This window comes from Camelus dromedarius, chromosome 4, assembly GCF_036321535.1.
Source record: "Camelus dromedarius isolate mCamDro1 chromosome 4, mCamDro1.pat, whole genome shotgun sequence".
In the NCBI taxonomy this organism is placed as follows: domain Eukaryota; kingdom Metazoa; phylum Chordata; class Mammalia; order Artiodactyla; family Camelidae; genus Camelus; species Camelus dromedarius.
In genome coordinates, this window is record NC_087439.1 from 5,694,044 (window position 1) to 5,721,450 (window position 27,407).

Below are 27,407 nucleotides of genomic sequence, written 5' to 3' on the forward strand. Positions count from 1 at the left end.
CACTTCCAGCTTTCTTTCCTCTGTGTATTCCTGAAAAAAATGGTGTAGACAACAGATGGCCTTTATCTGTAGACTTCTTACTGATTAAATAGGATTTCTCTCTAACTTCCTGATGAAATAAGGCTTGATGTTTGTTCTGCCACACGCGCCTAAATGTAACTCAGCTGGGGTGGGGAGGCATGATACATTGTGGCGCTGTATGGAGTTGCCGTGTGTGCCGTTTATTAGACACAGCCCGGCTTTCTCCATGTCAGTGCATCAATTTATGGAAAAACTCTCCCTCCATTTTTGTTAGCACATTTGAATACTGGTGATGCAAAGACCTTTTTTTCCCCCATTCACAGAGGTGCTGGGATTGCACCAGGGCCTCGTGCACTCCAGGCACACGCGCTGCTGCCGAGCTATCCTCCCCCACTTCCATTTTTGACTCAGTTCTCATTTATTGTGAGGTGTTCATTTATGATGCAGCCACATAATAAAATTTCCTCTTTGAATCATCTGTAAACATCGACAGTTACACGAGTACGTTGTCAACATCTTTTTGACCAAGCAGCTGTGTCCCGGTCCCTCTGACAGGGAAGTGAGCAGGCGGGAGCAAGGCGGCCCCGTCATACGGCTCCAGCGGCCACAGCCAGCAGCATGGTGCTCCCCAGAGACGGGCACGTGCCGGCCTCAGCTGCTGCAGGGTCTTTCGGTCCAATTAACCCTCAAACTGCCCTGGGCCCTTCTTTATGCTTTGTCTTAACGAGATGCTTCATTCAATTTTTAAATGAGCTTTACTGAATATTAATTTATGTGTTCAAGCGCTTCCCCTGCTTCACAGTCCAACTAAAGCTCTGCTTCTCCTTTAACTGGTTGATGAAAACCGTGCTTAGCTGATGGACATTCTCTCTGTCTTTGACCTGCTTCTTCCGCCTGCACTTTTAACCGCGGTCCTGTAACGTTACGTGCCGTGTTACCTCTAGGCCAACCTTCTTGCCATCTTGACAACCATGTGCTTTTCAATTATATTAATTTATACTTGTTTTGAATTCTGACAGATTATCTTCTTGGTGCTTTGTTTCTAGTCACGCCCATAAAAACACAGTCATGGAAGTGAAATTAAATCTCAATGGCAACTGGCTACTCACAGCATCCCGTGACCATCTCTGTAAACTTTTTGACATCCGAAACCTGAAAGAAGAGCTCCAAGTCTTCCGAGGTCATAAGAAAGAAGCTACAGGTCAGGGCTGTGATATGCTCCCATTCTGACAGTCACCTGCTGTCACCTGTAGGGCTCTGAGATCCTGATAGTTTCTGTTCCTCCCCGTGTTTTGTTTACAGCTGTGGCCTGGCATCCTGTTCATGAAGGACTTTTTGCAAGTGGAGGGTCTGACGGCTCTTTGTTATTCTGGCATGTTGGGTATGTGATGCTTATTATGTAAAGAAGCTGTAAATTTTATGACAGGAGCACCTGAAAGTGTAAAAATCATCATATTTTCTGTTTTTTCTGATTATTCATATGTCCTGTATCAGAGACTTCCTACAGCTTTCAATTCTGTAAACTCAGCTTAGAATGGAAGACTGAGCCCCTCTGTTTTTGGGTATAGAAGTCGTGAAGGGAGAATAAAACCCATTTCCTTGTTTCCTGTGGTGAGGCTGATTCTGAGCCATCTTCCCTCTGAGGTGCTCTTTGAATAAAAGAGTGTGGATGACAAATCAGTACCCCTGAATCACGTGGAACTGACCAGGTTCAAAGTAATAGACTTTGCTGGCTTCATTACATTAAAAGAAAATGTTTTGAGGGGAGGTTTTTATTTTTGTTTTTTTTGGAGGTTAAATTCTGTGAAAAACACTACTTTGTGTGGTGCCATTACAGGGTAGAGAAGGAAGTGGGGGGGATGGAGATGGCCCACGAAGGAATGATCTGGAGTCTGGCTTGGCATCCTCTTGGACACATTCTCTGCTCAGGTTCAAACGACCACACTAGGTAAGAGTTGTATCAGAAATAACAAGCGATACTGTCTTCATGAAGCAGCAGGAAATAAGTACATACTCATTTTACTGATAGATGGATGTATTAATATGTATGACTTATTCTTAGGCACATGTTTGTAGTGATTATAAATATATATTATGAGGAGATTGGGTATTGAATGTGACTTTGTTATTTGAATTTTGTTTTGTCTTCTGATTAAAAAGAAATCTTTTCTACATTTAAAAATTTTAGAATAGGGCATTGTAAATTTGTGTTGTTTTTGCCGGAGGACTGCTTAGTACTGTTAAGTGACCAGAAATACACTGAAACCATACTCCTCTCTTCCCTGCTCCAAAAACTTTTATTTTGACAGCAAATTTTGGACCCGAAACCGACCAGGTGATAAAATGCGAGATCGGTATAATCTGAACCTATTACCTGGAATGTCTGAAGATGGAGTGGAATATGGTGAGGTTCTTGCACATTTATCCTTCTTTGAAATCTGATATTCTGTTATAAAAGTGTTGGGTATTGAAAAGATTAAGCAAAACTAATTTTAGTTTTATAATTTATTGATTCAGAAATCACCAACAATAATTTCATTTTTATAAAGTGTTGATTTTATTGGCCTACTACATTTATAAGATATCTACTGACAATGGCTGTATTCCTATTTATAGATGACCTTGAACCTAATAGCCTGGCAGTGATTCCAGGGATGGGAATACCGGAACAGCTAAAATTAGCTATGGAGCAAGAACAGATGGGTAAGAGACGTTGTACCTATAAATTTTGCTTTTTCTATAATTTTACCTATTTCTTATCATTATGATATTAAATTATTTTGAAAATGCCAAAGTGTTGCAAAATGTTGATGAAAGTGATGTGAACTGCATACGTTTAGAATCTGTCCTTCTAAAAATATGTTCACTGATGAAGTGGCCACTTTCTTTCATTTTCTTGACTAACTACTTCTCTTTATGGTTCCAGGGAAAGATGAATCCAATGAAATTGAGATGACAATTCCAGGTTTAGACTGGGGAATGGAGGAGGTGATGCAAAAAGATCAGAAAAAAGTCCCTCAGAAGAAAGTTCCTTATGCAAAGCCGATTCCTGCCCAGTTCCAGCAGGTGAGTGACTGGGAGTGGCTCCTGCGTCCAGACACTGGAGACGCTGCTGGGTGAGGCTAACTGAGGTGCAGAAATCGGTTTCTCTTGGATTATCTCATCAGTTGAAGGTATTTCTGTACCACAGACTTTTTCTGAGCATTCTTCACGGAGTTCAGGCATCCTTAGACGCAGTTCCCGGCCGCCCCTCTGCAGTTAGTGCTCAGTCTGTCATGCGCCTTCTCCAGATGCTCTCTTATTCTTACCTGCTTGTTATCGTCTGAGCCACCAGAAGGAGGAAAAAAGGGACAGAGCAGAAAGAGTACAGTGATTCTCTGACATTTGTTTGTCTGTCTTCCACTTTATTTCTTCCCTCAACACAAAGCACACATGCCCTTTGGAAGAGACAGGCAGGTTTTTTGTTTGTTTGTTTTCATTTTTTGGTGTTTTGGTTTTTTTGGACAGGCAGGCTTTATATCCTAATAACATGCAAGATCTTACAGCTTTTTTTATCAGCTTAGCAATTTCTACCTAGAAATGTGCTTGTCTGAGTTCACTCCCGTGTCACTAAGAGTTAGCGTTAGAAATAAAGCTAGTTTATCAGGTGAGCTGACTTGTATTCACCAGGTTGGAATGAGCCAATGACATTACAGAGTGGTTTTTCTCATTCTGTCATTATAATTTACACACTTAGGGCATATTTTAATCTTCTCTTCTTTACCAAGGCTTGGATGCAAAATAAAGTTCCAATTCCTGCCCCAAACGAAGTATTGAATGACAGAAAAGAGGACATTAAATTGGAAGAGAAGAAAAAAACACAAGCAGAAATTGAGCAAGAGATGGCCACGCTGCAGTACACTAACCCACAGCTGCTCGAGGTGCGTGAAGCCCTTCTGGGGGGATTCGGGATGATCTAGGAGAGTAGCATGCCACATTTTATTGACGTGCCCTGAAGGAGAAGGGAGGGGACACTTGGGTGGGTCTGATGAGTGGCACCGTTTCTTGTTGCTGCATTAGGAAGCTAGTTTCTAAAAGAATCCTGTTTCTCAGACTTCTAAAACCAGGTCAGTCAAGCAGAGAGTAGATCTAAGTTACATTTTTACTAGACAAGATAAAGCCGACATAGTTTTAATTTGGGTTCACTTATTTATCCACAGATAAGAGTTTTTCTGTCAGCTCTAGAGCAGATGGTTTGTTCTTGTAAGAATGAAACACTAGTAGATTGTTGGGCTTTCCCTGATCAAGACGGATATAAATAATCCGTCTTAAAGGTGCTGCTGTTTCCCAGCACCTAAAAAGAAGTGTTCTAGAGTGAGTCTGGCAGCCTGAGTTCTTTCAGAACGTCTTGAGTGCCATACAGACGCTGGTTACCATTGGTGCATTAAGAGGTCACTTGACGTCACATGATTGTTTTGAGGCTCCTCCAACGAAATAAGTGAAGGCAGTGTTGTCATCTTTAAGGTCTCTGGCTTATTTATCAGTATGCTTTTTCTTTCTTTCCAGCAACTTAAAATTGAAAGACTTGCACAGAAGCAGGCTGAGCAAATTCAGCCTCCTCCTTCATCCGGCACCCCTCTCCTGGGACCCCAGCCCTTTCCAGGACAAGGCCCAATGTCTCAGATTCCTCAAGGTTTTCAGCAGCCTCATCCGTCTCAGCAGATGCCAATGAACATGGCTCAAATGGGGCCTCCAGGTCCACAGGGGCAGTTTAGACCACCTGGACCCCAGGGACAAATGGGACCACAAGGTCCCCCACTGCATCAGGGAGGTGGGGGGCCACAAGGATTCATGGGACCACAAGGACCCCAGGGCCCGCCCCAGGGGTTGCCGAGGCCTCAGGACATGCACGGGCCCCAAGGAATGCAAAGACATCCTGGACCTCATGGCCCTTTGGGACCTCAAGGACCACCTGGACCACAGGGTAATTCTGGTCCTCAAGGTCATATGGGTCCTCAGGGTCCGCCTGGCCCACAAGGTCACATAGGCCCACAAGGCCCACCTGGCCCGCAGGGTCACTTGGGCCCTCAGGGACCTCCTGGTACTCAAGGTATGCAGGGACCACCTGGTCCCAGAGGAATGCAAGGACCTCCTCATCCTCATGGGATACAAGGCGGGCCAGGATCTCAAGGGATCCAAGGTCCTGTGTCTCAGGGACCTCTGATGGGATTGAATCCAAGAGGAATGCAGGGCCCTCCTGGCCCCCGAGAGAATCAGGGCCCTGCTCCCCAAGGGATGATGCTGGGCCACCCGCCTCAAGAGATGAGAGGACCTCATCCTCCAAGTGGACTGCTGGGACACGGGCCTCAGGAGATGCGGGGCCCCCAGGAGATGCGGGGCATGCAGGGGCCTCCACCCCAAGGATCAATGCTGGGCCCTCCGCAGGAACTGCGAGGGCCTCCAGGCTCACAAGGTCAGCAGGGGCCGCCCCAGGGCTCTTTGGGACCTCCACCCCAGGGTGGCATGCAAGGGCCCCCTGGACCTCAGGGACAGCAGAACCCGGCAAGAGGGCCACATCCATCTCAAGGGCCAATACCATTCCAGCAGCAGAAAACAGCTCTGCTAGGTGATGGGCCCCGGGCCCCCTTCAACCAGGTATTATTTTTTTTCCAACTTGCAGGCATTAATTAACATTTGGGGAAAACACACTCTGCACTGAGGCGGCACTTCTGAATGCTGTGAAAGGCAGTCGCAGCTGGTAGAACGTCTTCTCAGTAGTGGTGGTGGTGGGGACTAGCATCATGGCTGAGCAGAGAAACAGATGATTAAGTAGACCATGAACTAGATCGCAGTATGAAGCTTTACTTCTGAAACTATGTGTTTTCACAGAGGTCCTTCCAGGAAAGATGATCTCTGACCTGAATGCTGTTCACAAGTGTCCCAGGGCTCCGGAAGGGCTGTGGCTTGGGAGGACGCGGGGCTGGCTCTGGGCTGCTGCCTCTCCTGGGCTCTCTGCGCTGGAGGCTTGGTTTCATGGGTTCGCCAGACGGCCCAGCCACCTTCTCTCTGCCTGCTGACCTGCCGGTCGGCTCTACTTTTTAAGATAGTGCAAGGTGTTTAACTCAGGAGTTCACCGTAGACCGTGACCTCACTGTTCACTTCAGTGAGTGCTTTTAGAGATCTCCGAGTCCAGACTTGCGCATTTTCAAGTGGTGACCCTTTGGATGAAATTCTGTTCAAGTTGTTTTCAGCTCATGGATGGAAGTATTTACAGGAGGGGGCGTTTCCGTAGAACTTCTCGTGGCCCTTTCAGAGGATTCTGTTATTCAGCCAAGCTTTATTACCCGTGTGCTCAGCTTGTGCTTGAGGGATGGGGCGAGGAGAGCTCCATTTGCCTGGGGCGAGTTACAGAAAGACCTCGGGAGCAGGAATGGAGTGAACACTGTTTGGCCTGTGGTTTTTACATTTTTCTGAAAGTCATAGACTGGAAGCATTATTTGGGTAGGAACAACTGGGTTGGTGTCCTTGAAGTCAGTTGTGGACCAAAAGTGAGTGAAGGAGTGAGTTAGTGTGGACTCCCTGGGTCTCCACTTGGAAGAGGGCAAGCTGCTGATACGTGTGTAGAAAACACCTCTGTAATGTGAGGGTGACCAGTGGAGTCACTGAATTAAAATAACTAGCTACGTAAGGAGATGACATGCCGCTCTTCAGCAGACCTTACAGAACTTAAAAATGTCACAGCAGTGAAGGATCTGATGGCATTTGGATTTACTTCCAGAGTTTATTGGACACTTTTCAGAATTTAGATGTTTAATAGAGCTATGTTTGTCCTCCAGAACTGCCCTAAAACTTGAAGTATTCTATATTTTATTAACACAGTATATTTGTGTTTGTTTATAATATTTACCTACTTACCTTATGTTAGTAAATTAACAGTTTCCCTTTTGGAGGATAAAAACATAATGAACTTTAGCTGCCACCTTATGACTTAAATTATATAAACGTCGGATTCAAGAGGACAGCCCTGTTGGGGACAATTCAGTAAGAGTTTTTATTATGTCATATAGTAAAAGATTTTATACCTGAAAAGCATAATGACACTAAAAATTTAATTGGCCTATAGAAGTATTGGTGGAATGAGAATGGAGGTTTAATACCTTATAGGGCATTTCAAATCTCAAGAGTTGCCTGATGAAAGTCTTTGCTCCTATTTCTTATATTCTGAGATCTGGCTTTCTTAACGTGGATCAGGTCAGTTATTTAAACCAGTTGTTTTACTTGGTGAAATTGAATGGAAGGGCTTTCAGGTGTTAAGGTGATAGTGTGAAAGATGCTGGTAAGAGCTGTCCTTGAGCAGAGGGGACAAGAGACGAAGGAGTGTGGAGATGACTGGCACTGGGTGAACGATGCCGTTCGTAACTGCAGGGCTGCCAGTGAGTCCTGTCCGGGCAGCTCTTTCACGTAGCTGGTGTGGAGAGAGAAGACAGGTTTGCTCTTGACGGTTTTGAAATACATATATATAAATATTTGGTTATTTATTTGTTTCTTTGTCAGGAGACTAGATCCAAGGTCACTGGGCAGTGTGGGGAATCAGAGTTTAGACATGGCTAGATAAAAACACGGAATATTAGGACCAGGGACAAACTGGGGCTGAGCTCTGGGATTCCGAGGCCAGGAGGCTCGGGATCAGAGCAGCAGGCTTATATCAGACAGAAGCTGCAGGAACCCATGAAGCCGAGGTCTGGGGAAGGAGGCTGGGAATGAGCAGCCGGTGCTCACTAGAGGGGTGGAAGGAGGCGGCAGTGAGTGAATGTCTTGCTCATTGGGACCCCTTTCTTACTCTCCTGCTCCCCCTTAAACCCAGCCATAATAACCTCTTGAGAGGATGGACTGTTGTCTGTAGGTAGAGAGGCATCGTGGATGTGAGAGCAGTTTACCTGTCCTGGCAGATTTCCAGGTCTTTACTTTTGCCGTAAGTTCCTTCTCTGTGCAGAGCGTTGTTCTTTTTATGTTATGATTTCTGACTTTCCGTTAAGGTTCTTGCTTGGCATTACAGGTAAAGATCTAGCTTTAAATAAAAACTATCAGCAGATTTAAAATAAGCATTTCCTTTTATTATGGTTGGAGAAGTATCTCCTTCCCCCCCCAATTTAAGGACAATTTTGCTATAATGTCACTAGCTCTATATTTACTGCTGGAAGCTTTGGGGCCGCCTAGTGTTTTTATCCTGTCACGTTGTGATAAAATTGCTGTTGATGAAGCACAAGCCTTTGATTTCACACCCCCGCTTTAAAAACATCTTTTCAGGAAGGACAGAGTGCAGGCCCCCCGCCCCTGATACCAGGCCTAGGGCAGCAGGGGGCGCAAGGCCGCATCCCGCCCCTTAACCCTGGACCAGGACCCGGCCCTAACAAAGGTAAAGTCTGCTCGGCGGAGTGGGGGGCTCTCTCCACCACCTTCGGGTAAATCTTACAGTAGTTTTATTGGTAAGTAATGGATAGAATGCGGAAATAAGAGCATAGTCATCTCAGGTAATGGCTCCATCTTCCGCGGTTCCCTTGAGGCGCTCAGCTGGGCCCAGGCTGCTCAGGGGCAGTAGCCCCTCACTACGCGAGGCTGGCCTCGTCCACCTCCTGGGAAAGAAGGGGAGCTGACTGAGTGCTCCCAGAGAGCTGCACTGCTTCAGTGTACATTTTTTTGATGGGATAAAGAATTCAGAGATTTTAACAGTATTTTTAACATCACCCCCTCTGTCCCCTCAAACTGTGTCATACATTGAATTCTGTAGCTGGTTATGTTGTTGGCACCCTTTGAGAAGAAGCAAGCCATGTGCCTCAAGTTGTCATTGTGGGAGGCACACAGATGAGAACTTTGTCATTGTGGGAGGCACACAGATGAGAACTGCCGTGTGGAGACAAGTTAGGTGGAAAGAGGGTGCCTGCAGGGGCCGTGGGAGGAGCCAGAGCCCCAGGGAAGTGGGCGGAGAGCCGAGGATGGGCCGTGAGGGCTGGGGGAAGTGAACTTGGAGCCGGAGTCGGTGTTCAGGGCACCTTTTCACAGGAGGACACAAACCGGAGGACCGTGAGTACCGTGGAGAGTGCCCGACACAGAGCTGGACTCCCCGCAGCTTCAAGTGGGCTGAGCCCACAGCGCCTCGCGGTGCATTAGGTTCCTTGTCCCCATTTAGTCAGGTGAAGAAGAGCCTTGGTCAGCATTTACAGACCTAGGACTTTGGAAATGTAAAGCTTACTCTTGAACTTACGTGGTTATCAGCGGTAGGCAAGGGAGCGGTAAAGGAATTAGGAGAATGTTTATCTTAGTCTCAGGTTGTGGCGTGGTGGCCAACAGGGCAAAAGAGAGAAAGCAATCAGAGTGAGGGTTTGGGTTTGGGGACCCAAGAGAAGTCTGTTACCCTCAGTGCAGCCACCAGCAAACTGAGAGCCTGCCTCTCTCCCTCTCCCACCTGTGTCTGTCCCGCCTGTTCCCTCTCCTCCTCGCTCATCCCCCTTTCTCTTCACCTCTCTCTCCCCACTCCCTTCCTCCTCTTTCTCCTCCCAGGGACCCAAGGGAGAAGGGAGAGCCGAAAAAGTGGCCCTGCCACCCCCTACTGGATTCCCCAGCGTCGCATCCCTTCTAATTTGTAGTGGTGGGTTTCTTTCCTTGGAGGAGCCAGGGTACTTTTAAGCAGATAGAGGTAATGGGAGGATTATGATTCATAGGTAAGTCCGATTGGAATGTGTTCAGCTTCCTCAGGTCAGGGGTCTGCTGTGTCTGAGCTCACACCAAGTCCGAGCAGCGTAAGGTCAGAGAAGAAGCCGTTAGCTGCAGCACCCTGCCGAGAAGGGAGGGGCTGTGCACCAGAAGGAGGGGGTCTGGGACATCTGAACTCAGAGGCAGCCTAGAAGGCGCTTGGGTCAGCGTGGAGAGGTTGGGTTAACTGAAGGAAGGGAGAAGGCAGGTGGGAAAGGAAGAGCTTAAGACGACAGAGAGTCCTTCTAACAGTGTATGTTTATCCTGAGACTTGCAAGTGTTTTACACATGCTGGGTGGTGAGGAGGAACTGAAATGGCCAAGAGAAGTGAGTAAAATTGGAAGAGGAGGGACACTGGGTGGGTGAGAGTTGCGGCCAAGGGAGATAAAAGGGGAAGGGTGCATCTTTATTGCGGGAGAAGCAGTGAAGCCTCTGCCACCTGGTGAGGGGAGGAGTTTCATTTGAAAACTGAGTTGTTTTAGAAGCAAGAGTGTCCCTTTGATATCTCCTTTAAAAAATGTTTGAGTTAAATTGGATGTTGACTGAAAACAGGTAGACATTTACAGTGGCTGCAGTAATCATTCGGTGGCCAGAACAGACCCCTTCAAAGTTAGGTGGTAAACTAAGTGGAGCTGGCCTCCTTCCATTTTCTTTCAGTACATTTTTACTCAGTACTTTGTACATATATTAAAATAGTTTAAAAGATATTTAACAGGTTTTGAAGCACTGTCTGCAAAGAATGGTGATAATATTACAGCGGAGGGATATCATTCACAGAAATGGGCAGAAGAAGTGTTTATATAAACCCTGAAACTGAAGTACAGCGAGGCTGTTTGGTCACCGAGCAGTTACTGGAGAGGCGCAGGGTTCCACGTACCTCACGAGGATTTTGCTAAGGATCCGAGTGTGAGTTAACAAATCCAGTGAAGTGAACCAGGAGTTGAAGGAGAGCGGTCCTGGCCCTTCGGCCCCAGGGCCCCCGCGGGCTCTGCAGGCCTTGCAGGTGCAGGGGTGAGCTCCTGGTGCTTGGCTTCCTGGCCTTCAGCGGGAGTTTTCTCTGATGCCTCCTCCCTGGGGGTGGAGCAGGTGGACCCAGCGAAATCGCAGAAGGAACGAACGGAGACAGGGAAGGGAAGCTTATTCTGTGAGGCGCTCTCATGTTTTCTAAACACATCTTCACAGCAGCAGTTGCTGATCTCATTTGAGATTAGTCGTTTGCCCTTGGTTGAGTTGCTTAGCTAGTGAGCGATGAAGTTGAAATCTGTACCCCAAAACCCTTGTTCTTTCCCTTACATGAGGCCTTAAAGACATATGTCTCCTAAGTATGCTGGGGGCTGAGGAAGGAAAACATTCTCAATAAAAGAATGCATTCTGAGGTTTTAAGGTGCTGAAAATCAGACCCGTGTCGGCAGGATTCTGGGAGGACCTGCTGAACATCAGTTTTGTCTCCTTTAGGTGACTCGCGGGGGCCTCCAAACCACCACATGGGCCCGATGTCTGAGAGGCGGCACGAGCAGGGCAGTGGCCCTGAGCACGGCCCCGAGAGGGGGCCTTTCCGCGGCGGCCAGGACTGCAGGGGCCCCCCCGACAGGCGCGGCCCGCACCCGGACTTCCCTGATGACTTCAGCAGACCGGACGACTTCCACCCCGACAAGCGCTTTGGCCACCGGTTACGTGAATTTGAGGGGCGAGGAGGACCTTTACCCCAAGAGGAGAAGTGGAGGCGTGGGGGCCCCGGGCCTCCGTTTCCTCCTGACCACAGGGAGTTCAGTGAAGGGGATGGCCGGGGCGCAGCCCGGGGCCCCCCAGGGGCGTGGGAAGGCCGCAGACCTGGAGATGAGCGCTTCCCCCGGGACCCCGACGACCCACGCTTTCGAGGGCGCAGAGAAGAAAGGTGGGCAGATACCTGGGGTTCGTTTCTTCCCCAGAGCTTTTCACCTGTTCTCTCCACGGAAGTCTCTTTCCTCTCTCACTTGGGAAGAGAGTGCCCTACCCTCTTTAGGTTTAGTGTTTAGACTTAATATATATGCCTTTTAACTCTTCTGTGGTTCTTTTTTGTCTCTACAATTTAGAAATCTTTTTCTTTTTGCTTATTTTTTGGTCCTTTTAAAGAGATAAGAGAATCAATGTACTCTAAAGTTTCTTGGATTTGATTAGAAATCTGTAGGTTCTCTTGGTTGGAATGATGAAATAAGAGACAGATATTTAGATTGAGAATAAAGGAGTTGTTAAGTAGGTAGTTTTTATGTAATTGCCTAAAGAGCTTAACAAAGTCAAATCAAACTGAAAAATAATCTTGCTGTTAAATTAGGTCGAGGTCAGGCCTGAACACTCAACTTGCTTGGGGTTAAAAAAAAAATACGGAGGAAAAAGCAAGAATTAGTAAACTCACGTGAGCCTTGGAATAATCAGTGATGATAATTATTTACCATGTGCCAGATGTTGCTTGATTTAAGCGTTACAGTGAGGAGGGAGATGGGTGTTACTGTCAGCATTTAGACAGTGGTCACGAGAGGCGAGCGGTTCCTGACTCTGGGAGGCCACCTGGTGGTTGGGGCAGGGGCGGCCTCAGGCGGAGCTGTCGGACTGCGGGGCCACGCTGCCTGGCACGCCTTCTCCCTTGTCCTTCCCCATCATGTTTCTCACCAGTGTTGCTAGTAGGTAATTGAGTCCGGGGTAGCGGTCTCATCTTCTGGGCTGTGTTGAGAAAATGGCCCGCGAGGGTGAAACTGGGGGGTTAAGGGAAGCAGCTGTCAGAGGGGAGTTTTTAATAAAAAGATTTCGAGCTCCCAGCTTTCTTACGGGCCTCTCTTAATGATATCCAAGTATTCACTCTTTGAAGTGGCTTCGTATGTCTGTAGGAGCCTCACTTCCAGTGGCTTTGGCATCAACATAACTTTCATTGATTTCTTGAATCTGCGTCTTGTGCAGTTTCGGATTTCAGCGTGCATGGATTTGTGCTGTATTCATTCCATCAGTCAGTGACAGACCCGCAACTGGACTCTGGTGCTGTCTGCGCTGCGCGCTTCTCTCCAGATGGGCCAGACGTGTCCTGCACCCATTGTGCTGGCTGTCGCTCTGCCGGGACACAGCCTCCCAGCTGTGTGTGGCTCAGTCCACTTAGCTCTCTCCTCCCATTGCCCCCGGCTCCTTTACCCTGCCTTACATTTCTTCAGAGCGCTTAGCACTGCTTGACAGTAAGTGATGTGTTTATTTCCACGTTACTTGTATCTCTTGGGAACATGTCAGCTCCTGAGGGCAGGTCCTCAGGACCCGAAGCAGTGGTGGTGACGGTACTGAGACCACAGCTGCCCGGTAACTGTTGAGTAAACAAAGCAGTTAAAGGAGGAGATGTACTTGAGAGGGGTCCGTTTGCCAGGAGGTGTACAACTCAGCACAGGGGGCCGTAACAAGTACACGGGCTGCGGTGGGTGGGGGCCTTAAACAGCAGAAATCTGAGTTCTCATAGTCCTGGGGGCTGGAAGTCCTGGATCGAGGTCTAGCAGGATGGGTTTCTGCTGAGACTTCCCTTCCCAGCTTGCAGACAGCCACCTCCACCCTTTGTCCATGCGTGATGGAAGGAGGGTGAGCAGGCTCTCAGTGGCGCCTCCTTACAGGCACCAGGCCCATCCCAGGGCCCTGTTCTTGTAACCTTATCCAACCTGATCAGTTCTCCGAGGCCCGTTTCCAAAATCAATGGGGGATGGGGCTTCACCATGAATTTTAGGGGGGCAGGGGTAGGACACAAACGTTTATGTTCCTTGGAAGGGGAGAACTAATTAGATTTATTTTTAAAATTTATTATTGTTACTTTTTCTTTTACTGGGGATTGAACCCGACATCTTGCATGCTAGGCATGCGCTCTACCACTGAGCTGTGCCCTCCCCCCAGGACACAAACGTTTAGACCACAACAGGAGGGGTTTTCTAATTAGGGCAAATTAGAGTCTCGCTGTCTGTCTGTAGCTTGCGCAGTTGTGCGGTGGGTGCCCGGACGAGAAAAGAGACCTGCTGTTTGGGGCTTCTTCCCTGAGTCTGTCTCAGGGGAGCCGCACCCTCTGCTGACACGCTCCTGCTCTTGTCAGTCCCAGCCTACCTGAGGGGTTGCTTCCACCAGCGTCGGGGCACATCCCTTTGCTCGCAGGAGTGTGGCTCAGTAAGTTAGCCCAGGACAAGAAAGGTAGCTTCACAGCTGGAATGGTGGAGTGAAGGGGGGCGAGCTCTTTTTACCCTACAACACCAAGCTGTGAATGTAGGAGGGGTGATAGAATTAGAAAATGACTTTTTTTCTAAGCAGCCAGTGTCATAATTGCTTCAGGCAGGATCACCAGGTGATGCTAAAAGCATTGGGTCAAAGACGGCGGGGAAACGGGATATTCTCGAACTGCTGAACTGTCACCCCACAGATTACATAACTGCAAAGGACAAAGTGGGCCTTTGTAGCAATGAAATTTGGTTGCTCTACACATTCACATCATAAGCAACGAGACAGACTGGCATCACTGTGAAGGTGTTAAGTTCTGCCAAAAATGTTCTACCTGAATCCAATCATGAGCAAGCAATCAGATAAATTCAAATTGTGGTACATTCTGTAAAACACCTGGATGGACCCTTCAGAAGTGTTGAGGTCATGAAAGGTAAAACGCGGGAGGGGGACTGTTCTAGAGTAGACTGAAGAGACATGATCACTAAATACTAGTGTGTGATCCTGCCTGAAACCTGTATGTGCAGACAAGTAAAGGACGTTTTGAGGACAATTGGAGAGATTGGAATTGGACTACATGTTAAATACGATCACGTGTTATTTAGAGCAATAACAGTGCTGTTATGTAGGAGACCGTCCTTGTTCTTGGAAGGGATCCAGGGAGGAAGCGTCACGGTGAAGCTGATTTTGAAATGGTTTAGAAGATGAATTTATTAATAGATGGACAGAGAAAAGACAGAGCCCAGGTGGCAAAATCTGAAGAACCGGTGAATTAATGTGTGTGTAAAGGATGTGTGTGCATGTGTTTCTCTCTACTCTCATCATTAGTGTAAGTTTGGAAGATTTCAGAATAAAACGTTGGAGAAAACGGGGACTGAATGGAGACTTGGGGGAAGCAGGAGGCCTGGCCCGAGAGGGGGCCCCAAGCCCCTGCCCTCTTCTGATCGTTTCTCCGGTTTCTGTGGCCTCTCTGGGGGGCTCACGCACCTTTCCTGCTGGCAGACCCCCTTTTCTACCTCCCCACAGGCTCCTGCTGCAGCCCTGGTGCCCTCATAATGGCCCTGCTGCAGTAACACTCCCGGCCAACTTAGTTTCCCAGCTCCAGAATTCCTGAGAGACGGTGACACTATCCCCCAGCTCAGGCACCAGCTTGCCAGCAGGTGGGCTGCCCGCAAGCCAGGTGCCTGCCTGGACCCCAGTCAGCTGCGGGGTGGGGCTGTTGGTGAAGTTCATGACTGCCAGGCCTGCCCCTGAGTTGAGGCTCTGGGCTGGGGCACTTGGCAGAACAGATGCCCCCAGACAAGTCCAGTCCAGTTAGCAGGCATGAATCTGTAACCCCCTTTTTTCTGATTATATAAGTAATAAATATTCCTTGTACAAATGTAAATGGTAATAGGAAAAGTATTTGGGAGGCAGTGGTGAAGAGCCTGGGCTGAGAATTAAGATTGTAGGAGTTCAAATCTGAACACTTACTGTGTGTCCTTAAATAGATGGCTTAACCTCTCTGAGCCTCAGTGTACTCATGGGTAGAATAAAGTTAATGACAGTGTCAGTTTCGTATGGTGGTTGTGAGGATGAAATGAAATGAAACAATACATGTAAAGCACCTGGATGATATAACAGTGCTCACTGCTACATTCCTAAAAACCTGAAGGAAAATTAAATACCCTACGCTCTGGTACCTTTCCCTCCTGCCTGTTTCTGCCTGTCATACTGGGATTGGGAAATGTGTGAAAATACATAATTGTATTTTGTTTTTGTTTTTCTCCCACTTAACATCGTGTCATACCTTCTCATATTGTTCTGCGTCTTTGAAACATAAACTTAGAGCTGCCAGGTATTCCATTAGGCGGATTTTCTGCTGTTTTTCCCTAATAGCTTCAGACGAGGAGCCCCGCCGAGACACGAGGGCCGTGCTCCCCCCAGAGGAAGGGATGGTTTTCCTGGTCCTGAAGACTTTGGGCCAGAGGAGAATTTTGATGCTTCTGATGAAGCAGCCCGAGGAAGAGATCTCAGAGGCCGAGGTCGGGGTACCCCCCGAGGTGAGCAGGGGACCCTGGACCTGGGAGAGCTGGGGGGGAAGGTTACCTTGTTGCGAAGACACCTGCAGTATTCATCTGAGTGCGGTGTTGTTTTGTTCCCTGTGTAGGAGGGAGGAAGGGCTTACTTCCCACTCCTGATGAGTTCCCTCGCTTTGAAGGAGGCCGGAAACCAGACTCCTGGGATGGAAACAGAGAGCCAGGTGAGGCAGTGGAGCTGCTTGTGGCTCAAGGTGGCCCTGGCCGGCAGCGCGCAGAGGGCCTGCGGACCCTCCTGGGCCCCCGGCTTCTCCCCTCAGCCGCCACGTCTCCGTGGCGGGCTGGGTGGCCTTTCACACGTGGGCTGGACACTGAAGCACGTGGGAATCCAGCTTCTTCCATGAGCCAGATATTAAATACCTCTCTTCCACGGAACTGTTTCGTTAGGGGGAAATACGGCTAAATGAACTAAAGTTTCTCAGTCTTGGTTGCTAATGGGGCAAGTATTGTTGGAGCGCTCATAAATGAAATCTCTTTGGGGTCCACAATAACTTGTAAGAGTGTAAAGACATCCTGAAACTAAAGAGTCTGAGAACCGTTTTCTGGACCTTACCTGCCTCCTCCTCTTTTAGGAGGTATGTGATTTCTAATCTTGACTTTGTTTGGGTGCTGTGGTGCGCCTGGCCTTATGGTGGGTGTTCAGGGAGTGCTTCTTGCATGAATGCGTGTTGGTTTTAAGTTGCTGCTTACCCGGCATAATTTCTGCCTGCTCTTGGTCACACCATGCGGTAACATAATGAGATTGTCAGGGTTTTAGCTTTGTGGATCTGTGTTTCCTGTTTCAGGGCCAGGTCACGAACATTTCCGGGACGCTCCCCGCCCCGACCACCCCCCTCACGACGGTCACTCCCCAGCCAGCAGAGAGCGGTCCTCTTCTCTCCAAGGCATGGACATGGCGTCCCTCCCGCCCCGAAAGCGACCCTGGCACGATGGACCCGGGACCTCTGAGCACAGAGACATGGAAGCGCCAGGGGGTCCCTCCGAGGACCGAGGAGGCAAAGGTAAGCGGGGCCGGTGCCTACACTTCTGGGGCTGCGGACGCCACCACCCTGCCATTAAGCCTGCAGGGGCCACCCGAAGCCTCGTCTCCAGGCCAGCCCCATCCCGGTATGTGCCGGTTCTGTCTGTCCCCCGCTGCGGTCCTGAGGGTCCTTTCCCCACTCTGCCCACCAGGGAGGGCTCGCAGTGTGCTGAGGCACATGCTCCCAGACAGAGCACAGGTGCAGTCTGGGCTCAGACTGCAGCCAGCCGGCGCTCTCACTGGCCCACCGCAAGCTCAGGCCCTCTGCGCAGGTCTCCTCCACTCGCTTCCAGGAATCCCTGGTTTGTGCACGTTTCCACTCCAGCTCTCTGCCCCAGCACTTTCTCTGCTTATCTGACTTTCTGGGAGACCCCTGCTCTAACCGGCAGATGTGCTGTCCACCAGTGGCTGCTCTGAGCCCTCGAGGGTGTCCTCTGTGGCAGGAAGAATTGTCCTCTCTCAGGGTCTGTGGGTTTTTTTTAGGATGGGCCCAGAAGGAACACTGCTTGTGCCCAGAGTCACAAAGACTTTGGGGAATATGGTCTGGGAGGGTTTTTTCCCCCAGGGGAGCAATGGATTATTTCTACAACTTGCAACTTTGGATCTTTATTTTAGAGCACTGACTTTTAGCCCAGGGTAATAGCTACCAGATGCTAAGTACAGCTTGGCCGCAGGTTAGGCCGGGCCATTGCACAGGTGGCCTACTTCAGAGGCTGCTGGAAAGACAGCCCGTGTGCCCCAGCCTGTGCTCCACTCCCCGGCTCACCTGCCTCCCTTTCCAGTCCCTTCATTACACAGCTCTGCCTTCTGTTCTTGATGGCTGGTTGCTTCTTCCCAGTGCAGAACCCTCAGAAATCACCTCACGTCATCAGTACGTCTCCCCACCCAAGCACACATTTTGTTGCTGGTCAGTATGGGCTGTCGGGACACCTCTGTAGGTCCTGGGCTGGGGCCACGTGGCTGGAGTGGACCCGATGTGCTAGCTGACAGCTCCTCTGCCAGGGTCCCTTCAGGTGGGCCCAGGCTGAACTTCGAAGGAACAGGAGCCAGAATTACTCCTTTGGCTGGCTTTCCTCACCTCTTTGTCTTAACTGGGTTCAAATTCCATTCAAAAATTTAGGAGAGACTTGGCAAAAGTCTTCTGATGGTGCATTATGGGGGATGTGGCCAAATCCTATCATCTCAAGAGAAAAAGAATTTAAAAGTCAGAATTTTAATGATACCTAGAGGTTTATGTTTCCAAGTCTGGAATAAATAAAACTATCCCTGGGAGGAATAATTCTAAAAGCCAGTATTTTTCTTTCTGTGCTTTTTGTTTTTCAAGAATATTTTTATTTCGTTCTTTAAAAGGAAATCAAAGTGCCCTGTAGTTGTGGGATAAGCATAGTGAACACTTACCCTGGTTTGAATCCTTGTAATTCACATCGTCAGCAGTTGGTACGTCTTAAGTTTCTTCCAAAGTTAAGCCAGTGCTTTTCCAATCTTCCCCGAGGTCCCCCTGGTGGCACAGGAGGGTGAAGGTGCACCTCTCATAGATGGTAGGCACGCTCAGTACGGTCCATGACCTCCAGAAGGTGCTCCGTGTTCTCTCGGTGTCCCGTCCTTGGGGTACACGTCTAGTTGAGGCTGAGGGGCACGGCCACAAGCCAGGACTGGATGGAGGGGAGGGGGAGTCACAAAGGGCGGAGGCACAGCATCTAGTGCTCTGAGTGCCATGCTGATGTCCTCGGACTCTGTTTCAAAGAAAAACCCAGAAGTGTTCCACTGTTGTCATAAAGTTTGTACCGGGAGTTACTGATTAACCGTCTCTGATATTAAAAAGTGACGTGTAAAATCATTGTGTCATTTCAGGCCGAGGGGGCCCAGGACCTTCCCAGAGAGTGCCCAAGTCCGGGCGTCCCAGCTCCTTGGATGGAGATCACCATGACGGATACCACAGAGATGAACCTTTTGGGGGCCCTCCAGGCAGTGGTACCCCTTCGAGAGGGGGCCGGAGTGGCAGTAACTGGGGTAGAGGGAGTAACATGAACTCTGGTCCGCCACGGCGAGGAGCTTCAAGGGGGGGTGGGAGGGGTCGGTAGAAATTGGGGCTCCATCCCTCTGGGCCTCTCTGGACAGTATTTAAGAACTTCCTGTGGACTCACCAAGAGAAACAAAAGGAAACCTGCACCATGTAGCCCTGAGCTCCTTCCGGGGCAGCCGAAGCCCAGGAGCCCCTAACGAGGTCTTCACGACGACGAGACTGCTGCTGGCCGCGCGGAGTCGCCGGCCTTGTTCTGTCCTGTCCACCCACTGCCCCGACTCCCACATTGTTTTGTGAAGATAAAAGCTGGAATCCTTTTTTTTTAAGTGTCACGAGACATGGAGCACCTCCACCAATTTAAGTTCATGTCCAATTGGAAATTTGTTTCTATATGTACAGTTTGTCAGAGAAAAAAACATTAAGTTGTTTTTGTATGAATACAGAATGTGATTTAAGCAAGAATTAACAGAAAACTAGTCGTTGAGTGCTTGCCTTACGGAAACCGTTACCACCACGTCCAGTCTGCTGAGGGGTATCCAGTTAGTGCTCGTATTTGTGAGCACACTTGATGGGAATCTGTCATCTAAATTAATTCATCGGTGAACTCTGGTTTTAATCAAATCCTTATCTAGCCATTCTGTCACACCTTTTTCTAGTAGAGTGAGAAATATTTCAAAACTATAACATAGTTTGAAGTAGCTTCAAAGCCTTAATTAGACCTGCTGTTTCTGGCAGATGGAAAATTATACACTGAAGAAAAAGTCTTCTGGATGTACAAGCAGGGATCTCCATCTCCTAGTAACCACACCTTAGACCTGAGTTGCCTTTTTCTGATGAGAGGAACTTGCAGTAAGTCAGAAATCAACTACACATACCCTCTGAATAAGTAAATCATTTCACAAATTGTTTTAAGTTGAAAAGGAATGGACCAGAATCTCTCTTGAAACAATCTTGCAAAGTAATTTCTTCCTCTTCCATAGTATGTGGAAACACCATGTTTAAGGCAGAGGATAGTTCTAACTTAAAGTAAGCCAGGACGTTTTCATCCACAGCAGATTCCTTTAGTTCTATATAAATGGAACATCTGGCCCACTTTGGGTTGGAAGCCAAAAGTTCAGTTTGAGATACCCCAGGATACTGACCCTTACTTTGTTTTTATAAAAAGAAAGCTATTATTCAAAGGATAGTTCTGTGGCCACCCTAACATCTCATTACTTTGCCAGCTTCAGTTTACTTGACAAATTTAGTTGTGCTGGAAACTGTCAGTAGTGGTTTACAAAAGGCATAGCTGGAGAGTATATAAAACCTCAACTGGTTCCCCATTAATTAAAAAAACCTTAAAACCTAAGTCATTTCTGCAGATAAAAATGATAACCCCACACATACTGCTTTTTTTTAGGGGGTTAGAATCTGGAGCCTACAAGTGATTTTCACTTTTTACTTTGCAATTGAAAACATCCTATTTATCAGCACCTCACTGTAAACACACATTTAGGTAAAAAGAAGTTGTAATCAAATTCTAAGAACCTAAAAAAGGATCCAGAGAGCAAACCCACACAGAGATTAGGCTCCTTTCCCCCCGAGATTAGTGTAGTAATAACTTTATCATAACATTTTAAGGCTTTAACTTTAAAAACACAGTACCTCAGTAAGCAGGTGGCCAGATGAAGTTTTGAGAATAAATTCATTTAGAGAAAACTGAAAACATTACATATTTATTAAATACTTTGTGTATGTATATATATATGTATTTTAAAGCATCACTGTCAAAATACATACAAGATACTGTGGTTTGAATTTATAAAAGCTAGATTTCCAAACAGTGAATTCTTGAGAGGATGTCGGGAAAACAATTTTTAAAAAGATACAATAGCATCAACGTAAAAACGGACTGAACATCTGTAAAATCTTCAGCCGTGCAAAGTCTAGACAAATTTAGAACTAGAACACAGAATAATTAGGGGGTAGAAAGAGCAGCCAAAGGTATAACTTTTCCAAGTCACAAAAATAAATCAGTCCCTGAAACAGTGGATTTGCTTTTACAAACCCCCTTGGTTGCTCCTCTTGAGGTAGGTAAGCCTGTGTACTGACAGCGTTACACGAGTAAGGCAGCATTCTTAGAGAATATGGAGGCGGGGTAGGTCTACGGTGTGGACGCTGGTCACTTCAGTGTCCACTTCTTGGAGCAGGGCTTAGGACACTGATCAGGACCTATGAAAATAAATCTTGAGGTTGCACAAAGAGGCAGTCATCTATTGCTGCCTAACAACCTGTTCAGGCAACACTGGAACCCAGCCCCAGAAAAAATTATCTTCAAATTGTGCAATCCAGCGTGCAGAACAGTGGTTCTCCACCTTAAGGAGAAAGGAATCATCTGGAGAGCTCTAAAAAAATTCTCATGCCTAGCTCCCACCTCGCAGAGATTCTGATTGGGCTGAGGTTTGGCTCTTCAAGTAATTCTCATGTGAATTGAGAACCAACCACTAGCATAGAATTTTAAAATTCTAGATACGTTTTACTTCCTAGTCTATATATGACTAGTGACAAAAGATGTAGTTTTCTAGACTCATCAAAATATTGGGCCCATACTTTCTGGCAATAAATTAAGGTATACAATAAGGTGCCAGACAAAAGTAGGTGCTAAACCCACAATGAAGGAAATTTGGCCATTAGATATGAAAGGCCCATTACACTGCATTAAGATCAGACTACAGAGTATAAATTATAGTTAAAAAGCAGATCATAAAGTTAGGAATGAAAAATTAGGCCTTGAAGAAATCCATGGTTTCCATCAAATATGGAAACTGGATGTAGAATGATCTTCCCGTCTCCCAGGAGTCCTCTAGCTCAGTTCTGCCACGGACCTTTCAGCATTTACATGCACTTTACTGAATATCGTGCATCTTGGTCCATCGCTTGTGTCACCTAAAAGAGAACCAATTTTCCTTTAATTTTATAAGGCCTTATATTTACAATCTCACTAAAAGAAAAAAAAAATCGAGATAAACCTCAACAAAAATACTTTGGAAAATTCCGGTCGCTAAATTCAGTGTTTAATCTGATACTTTTATAGATCCACTCACATCGAAGAATAAGGGAAAATAATTTCCAAGAGCCAAAGAAAACAAATTTAGTGTATCTAAGTTACTACAATTTACCGGTGGATTTTTTAAATGACAAACGTAAAGAAATCTGAGAAGAGCATTCAGGGCAGTTAATTAAAACCGCAGAGCTATTTTTTACTGAGTGCAGTCTTAAGACCGCGATTAACGCAAAAGCAATTTATCGTGTTTCACAGCACCTGCTACAGAGTATAGCACAAAATGCTGAAATCGAGGAGCTTCCGAGACTGCTCGTATCTCGATTTTATAACAGCCGCTCAGTTTACGGATCCGGAGGCACAGAAAGGAGCTGCTTTGCCCTGGACAGTCTTCGGTGTGGCGGGCGCTGGGCCCCGGGTTCGGGCTCCACGTCCACTCCGACGGCCCCTCCTGGGGCAGCTCCGCGTCCACTCCGATGGCTCCTCCTGGGGACGGGCTCCGCGTCGACTCCGAAGGCACGAAACGGGGACGGGCTCCTCGTCCACTCCGACGGCGCGGGCCCCGGGCCTCACACGGGTAGCGCCTTGGCGAGAGCGGCGCCGGGGCCCAGACGCCCGAGCGCTAGGCGCAGCGCGGTGCCGGCGCCCCGGGGGAGCAGGCCGAAGAGCGCCGCCAGCAGCGCGCCGACCTGCGCGCAGGCGCCCAGCGCCGTGAACAGCGTGCTGCGCAGCCACAGCGCCGCGTACAGCGTAGCGCCCAGCGCGGCTACGTAGAGCAGCGCGGGCCGCGACGGCGCCTCCTCACAGCGCAGCAGGCGTCCGCACGCCGCGCCGCCCCGCAGGAGCGTGCCGCCTGCCAGCGCCAGCACCGAGCCCAGCGACCAGAGCAGCGCGAACTTGCGGGCGCGCAGCAGCAGCACGGGCGCGTAGAGGGCGGCCAGGCCGAAGCAGAGCGCGGCCAGCAGCAGGCACACGCCGCTCGCCGCCAGCCGTTGAGCGCGCGTGACGCTTGGGATGCACGGCGGTCCCGCCGCTGCCGGCTCCCCAGGACTCTGCGCCCAGGTCCAGCGCAGGCCTGCGCGGTCCAACCACGCCCCCACCGACCCGGCCCCGGCCGCGGGCTTTTCCGCCTCTTCTGCGGAGAGCAGCGGCTCCGCGGCCGCCGGCCCGCCCGCCTTCCCCTGGGAGAGATACTCCTGCAGCTGGCGGTGGAGGTCCGCCATCTTGGGCGGGGGCTCCTGGGAGGCTGCCGTCCACTTCCGGTTCTGTCCTCCGGAGTCGGTTGGTCGGCCGTGGCGGAAGGGGCGGGGCCTGCGGCTCTGAGCTCCTGGCTCAGGGAGTGGAGGGTCCGCTGGTCCCTGCGCGTTTGCCGTTTTAGCGCTCGACCTTGTTGTCTTTTGGGTGTAAGCGCTGTTGGGGCATGGATAAATCATGGCAGCAGTGAAAGTTCGTTGGCGGAGGGAGTCGGTGTGGCAATAAAAGAAGCTGAGGGAAACATATATCCTGGTTGTGATATTGCGCTATAGTTTTCCAGGATACTGCCACTAAGGGGGGCGGGGAAGGGTTGCCCAGGCGCTGCGTATTTCTTAACTCCTCTAGTCTGTAATTAACCGACCTGCAGGCTTTAGGTGGTTTCTTTGGGAAAGCTACAGAGTTGATGAAGAGTTAGCCCCCTACTCCCACCAATTTGCTTCTCTCCTTTCCCCATTTCAGTGGAGGCCTGGCGATTCTTGAGTCTTTCAAGTCTCATGTCATGTGTGTGTTTGTTTTTTTAATTGAAATATAGTCAGTTACAATGTGTTGATTTGTGGTGTCCGTGTCCTGTGTTTTTGATGCACCTCTCTGTGCTTCTGACATTTATGGTCTACGTGTCCTGAGGCGTCGCCAGATCATTGTGATAAGCCTGCTCACTATTCCTGTTCACGTCGATCTGTTCTGAGATCGTTCCCACAGTCACGCTCTTCTCTCAGCCTCCCTGAGGTTCCTTGGCCGTGGTTACGCGGGTCACGCCCTGCCGGGTCTCTGCCAGGGTTTCTGTCCGCCCCCCCCGCCCCCCGCCCCCCCCCGGTTTCTGCCCGGCTCATTCCAACTCCCACACGTAACAATCAAGCTGCACCTGTTGCCATTTACTGTTCTTCAGCTTAGGTCCACTTTGAGTTAGCACCTCTCCTAGTTGTGAAAGTTTATTTGTTTAAGATTGTGCCAGCAGCTCAAGGCTGGATTCTCTTCCATCTCCCTTTTCCTGGGACCGGAAGGCAGCTGAAAAGGCACACAAAGGGATATTGAACAAACGGATACAACTGTCAGATTCAGTACGGTAGAGGTGCCTGAAAAGCTATGTCGATGATACCTTTGGAGATGTAGAAGCCATTGATTGAAAAAAAACCTATTTTGCTAGACTTCATAAATTACTGTTGTGAACTTGAATGTGATAGGATGGAAGTCCTTTTTTAGAGTATGTGCAGTACAGGTAAGTAATATAGCAGTCTACTTTTTTTTTATTGAAGTAAAGTCAGTTTACAATGTGTCAATTTCTGGTGTACAGCATGTTTCAGTCATACATGTGCATACATATGTTCGTTTCATATTCTTTTTCGTTATAGGTTAGAACAAGATACTGAATGTTAATTCCCTGTGCTGTACAGAAGAAACTTGTTTATCTGTTTTAAATATGGTAGTTAGTAGCTACAGATCGCAAATTCCCAATTTATCCCTTCTTACTCGCTTTCCCTCCAGTCACCATAAGTTTATTTTCTGTCTGTGAGTCTGATTCTGTTTTGTAAATAAGTTCATATGTGTCATTTTTTTGGATTCCACATGTAAGTGATATCATACGGTATTTGGTTTTCTCTTTCTGGTTTACTTCACTTAGAATGATGATCTCCAGGTCCATCCGTGTTGCCAGCCATCTCCTCTTGAACAGGTCTTCGGCTTACTTGCCCCAGAAGACCATTCTCCCCTACTCTCCTTGTACTAGGGGTGGGAGGCAGTGCTGACCTCTGTGGGCTGAGTTTCCTGTGATCCTCATCACCTGGCTTTGGAGGCACTGTGGAAGGAAAAGCCACGGTATTTTCCTGGAGTCTCCTGCTTTTGGCTGTAGTGTAGCTCGCCTCACCACCCTTACTGGCTTCCCCTGGGCAGACTCCAGCCAGTGGGCTGGCAACACTCCTTTGTCCTCTAGGAAGAGGTTGGAGTTAATGGCATTCTGCCTTGGTCCATCTCTGGCTTTTCAGTCTTTGTTACCTGTTTCCCCTGTTAAATTCCCCTTAACATTTCGATTTCTGGTTGGATCTTGACAGTATTGTTGCTGAACCAAACTTGGGTCTGCTTTCCTTATGTGAAGTAAAGCCAGTCGGCTGACCCCGGGTTGTGGTGAAGGAAAGTGCAGTGTTTATTACAGGGCACCAAGCAAGGAGAAAGGGCAGCTTGTGCTCAAAAGACCGAAACCCCGTGGCTCTTAGAGGAGGCCTTTTAAAGGCAATGTGAGGGAGAGGGTCACAGGTTGCGTGATCAGCTTGTGCACAATTCTCTGATTGGTTGGTTGGTGGTGAGGTAACAGGGTGATATTTCAAGAATCTCAGTCATCAGCGTTCTGTTTCCAGTTGGTCTGGGGTCTATGTGCTAGTGGTCTTGTGTGCAATTAACTTCTTCCACTTGGTGAAGGTTTCAGTATCTGCAACAGTTCAAGGACATGGCTCAAGATACTATCTTTAGCTCTTGACTTTGTTTTATGGCTAAACTTATTATTTTATCTCATTTGACTGCTTACCTTTGTTTCTGCATTTTCTCACTTCTTTGGTTAAATTTGCTGTTTGGAATGCGGGGAAGGCCTGGAGATGAAAACTTTTCCACAAACAAGAGGTGGGAGACACGGGAAGGTCTGTCCCTGGGAAAGTTTCAGTCTCCTTTTTCAAAATACACTCCAACTTGTTATCTCACTGTGCCAGCCTAAATAAAGAGGTAAACTGAGGCAAGCTTGAATTCCCGGGGATTGAATTCATTCAGGAACAGCAGAGGAGTTGTATTTCGGGAAAAGCAAACTGTAGCAAGCTGCAGGTGAGTCCGTTGAGCATTTGGGGTGGGCTGTATTCATGGGCAGGTGGTGCAGAGAGTGGGAGTCTAGCCAGTCCAGGTGGTGTGCTCACTGGCATGAGGGTGGGGAGAGATTTTTGTTGGATACTCAGTCCTGGAGCCACATGTAGCTTTGAGCACCTGAAAGGGGGCTGGTGAGTTGGAAGAACTGCCTTTTAAATTTTAATTAATTCATTATTTATAATAAATGATATTTTTTATATATTTAATGAATGTATTATTTATAATGAATTATATTTCTAATCTACTTAATTCATTATAATGGATTTTATTTCTAATATGTTATTAACTAATGACTCATTCTAATATATTTAACTCATTTATATTATTATATTTGTAATATATTTAATTCATTATAATGTTATATTTCTAATATATTTAGTTCATTATAATGAATTGTATTTCCAGTGTATATAATTAACTCATTATTTATAATGAATTTTATTTCTAATATACTGTACTTTACACATATATTATCATACTTAATGTATAAGACCATCCCCTTGGTCGTCAGTGCATTTTGTCTTTGGTAGTTTTGGTGCCATGACTTGTTTAGGAGCAAAGCTCAGATTCCTGCTTCCTCCAGGCTCTTGATGAGCCTCTTGGCTCCTGCCTGTGGGTCTAGGATGGACGGCACCGCTGTCCTCTGGTCCTGTGCTCAGGACTCATGTCCGTCAGGAGCACAGGAAGGAGTCGGTTTTGATTCTTTTTGGGTGCTCACTTGATTTCTGGGGCTGATGTCTTTTGGTTTCACGGTCCGATCATCTGGATTGTAGAGATCTTATCTCTGTGGGCTAAAAGAAGACGGGGAACCTGGTTTGTTACTCTTTTCTGTTTGTCTGCGTTGCGCTCATCAGTCAAAGATGCGTATCCCCTGGGAGGAGAACAGCTCTTTGATGTGGACAAATGAATTCTGTTAATCTGTGTGCACTCTTGCCTGGGGCTGAACTTTCAGAATTGGAGCTGTGAGCTCTCTCTCTCGGTGTCCCTCATTCAGAAAGGACTTTACTTCTCATTGTGTGTGTGTGTAGTATTTCCTGCCTCGAGATGGTATTGCCAAATTAGATTATGAAATTGCTTAAATTAAAGGAACTTGTTTCTGATTGACTGAGAGATAAATAAGCACCTTATAAATGTAGTATTCTTAAAATTCCTAGAAGTTAAGGAAGCTGAACTTCTAATACATTCAAAGAACAAAAA

The 27,407-nt window shown here is 47.8% G+C and overlaps 2 protein-coding genes across 3 annotated transcripts in view; one reads left to right on the forward strand and one right to left on the reverse strand.

Annotated features, from left to right (window-relative positions):
* The window catches only part of WDR33 (WD repeat domain 33), a 90,559-nt gene extending 71,011 nt beyond the window's left edge, over positions 1-19,548 (forward strand). Inside the window, exons 9-22 of one of the 2 annotated variants that reach the window (XM_031451200.2) lie at positions 1,068-1,222; positions 1,324-1,402; positions 1,859-1,969; positions 2,331-2,425; positions 2,638-2,724; positions 2,948-3,087; positions 3,789-3,941; positions 4,567-5,655; positions 8,308-8,416; positions 11,206-11,644; positions 15,832-15,995; positions 16,103-16,195; positions 16,817-17,032; positions 18,904-19,548. In XM_031451200.2, coding sequence (XP_031307060.1) covers positions 1,068-1,222; positions 1,324-1,402; positions 1,859-1,969; positions 2,331-2,425; positions 2,638-2,724; positions 2,948-3,087; positions 3,789-3,941; positions 4,567-5,655; positions 8,308-8,416; positions 11,206-11,644; positions 15,832-15,995; positions 16,103-16,195; positions 16,817-17,032; positions 18,904-19,133 — 3,160 coding nt within the window. In that variant the 3' untranslated portion in view covers positions 19,134-19,548. The remainder of the gene's footprint in view (positions 1-1,067; positions 1,223-1,323; positions 1,403-1,858; positions 1,970-2,330; positions 2,426-2,637; positions 2,725-2,947; positions 3,088-3,788; positions 3,942-4,566; positions 5,656-8,307; positions 8,417-11,205; positions 11,645-15,831; positions 15,996-16,102; positions 16,196-16,816; positions 17,033-18,903) is intronic. The other variant, XM_010974627.3, reaches the window with a different exon arrangement.
* Positions 19,549-20,758: 1,210 nt separating this feature from the next.
* On the reverse strand, positions 20,759-23,351 carry SFT2D3 (SFT2 domain containing 3). The gene is made up of 2 exons (XM_031451201.2): positions 22,377-23,351; positions 20,759-22,000 (listed from the first exon to the last, which is right to left on the reverse strand). Exon 1 carries the CDS (start codon positions 23,336-23,338, stop codon positions 22,685-22,687), a length of 654 nt encoding a protein of 217 aa, XP_031307061.2. The 5' UTR covers positions 23,339-23,351; the 3' UTR covers positions 20,759-22,000; positions 22,377-22,684.
* Between the last annotated feature and the right edge of the window lie 4,056 nt (positions 23,352-27,407).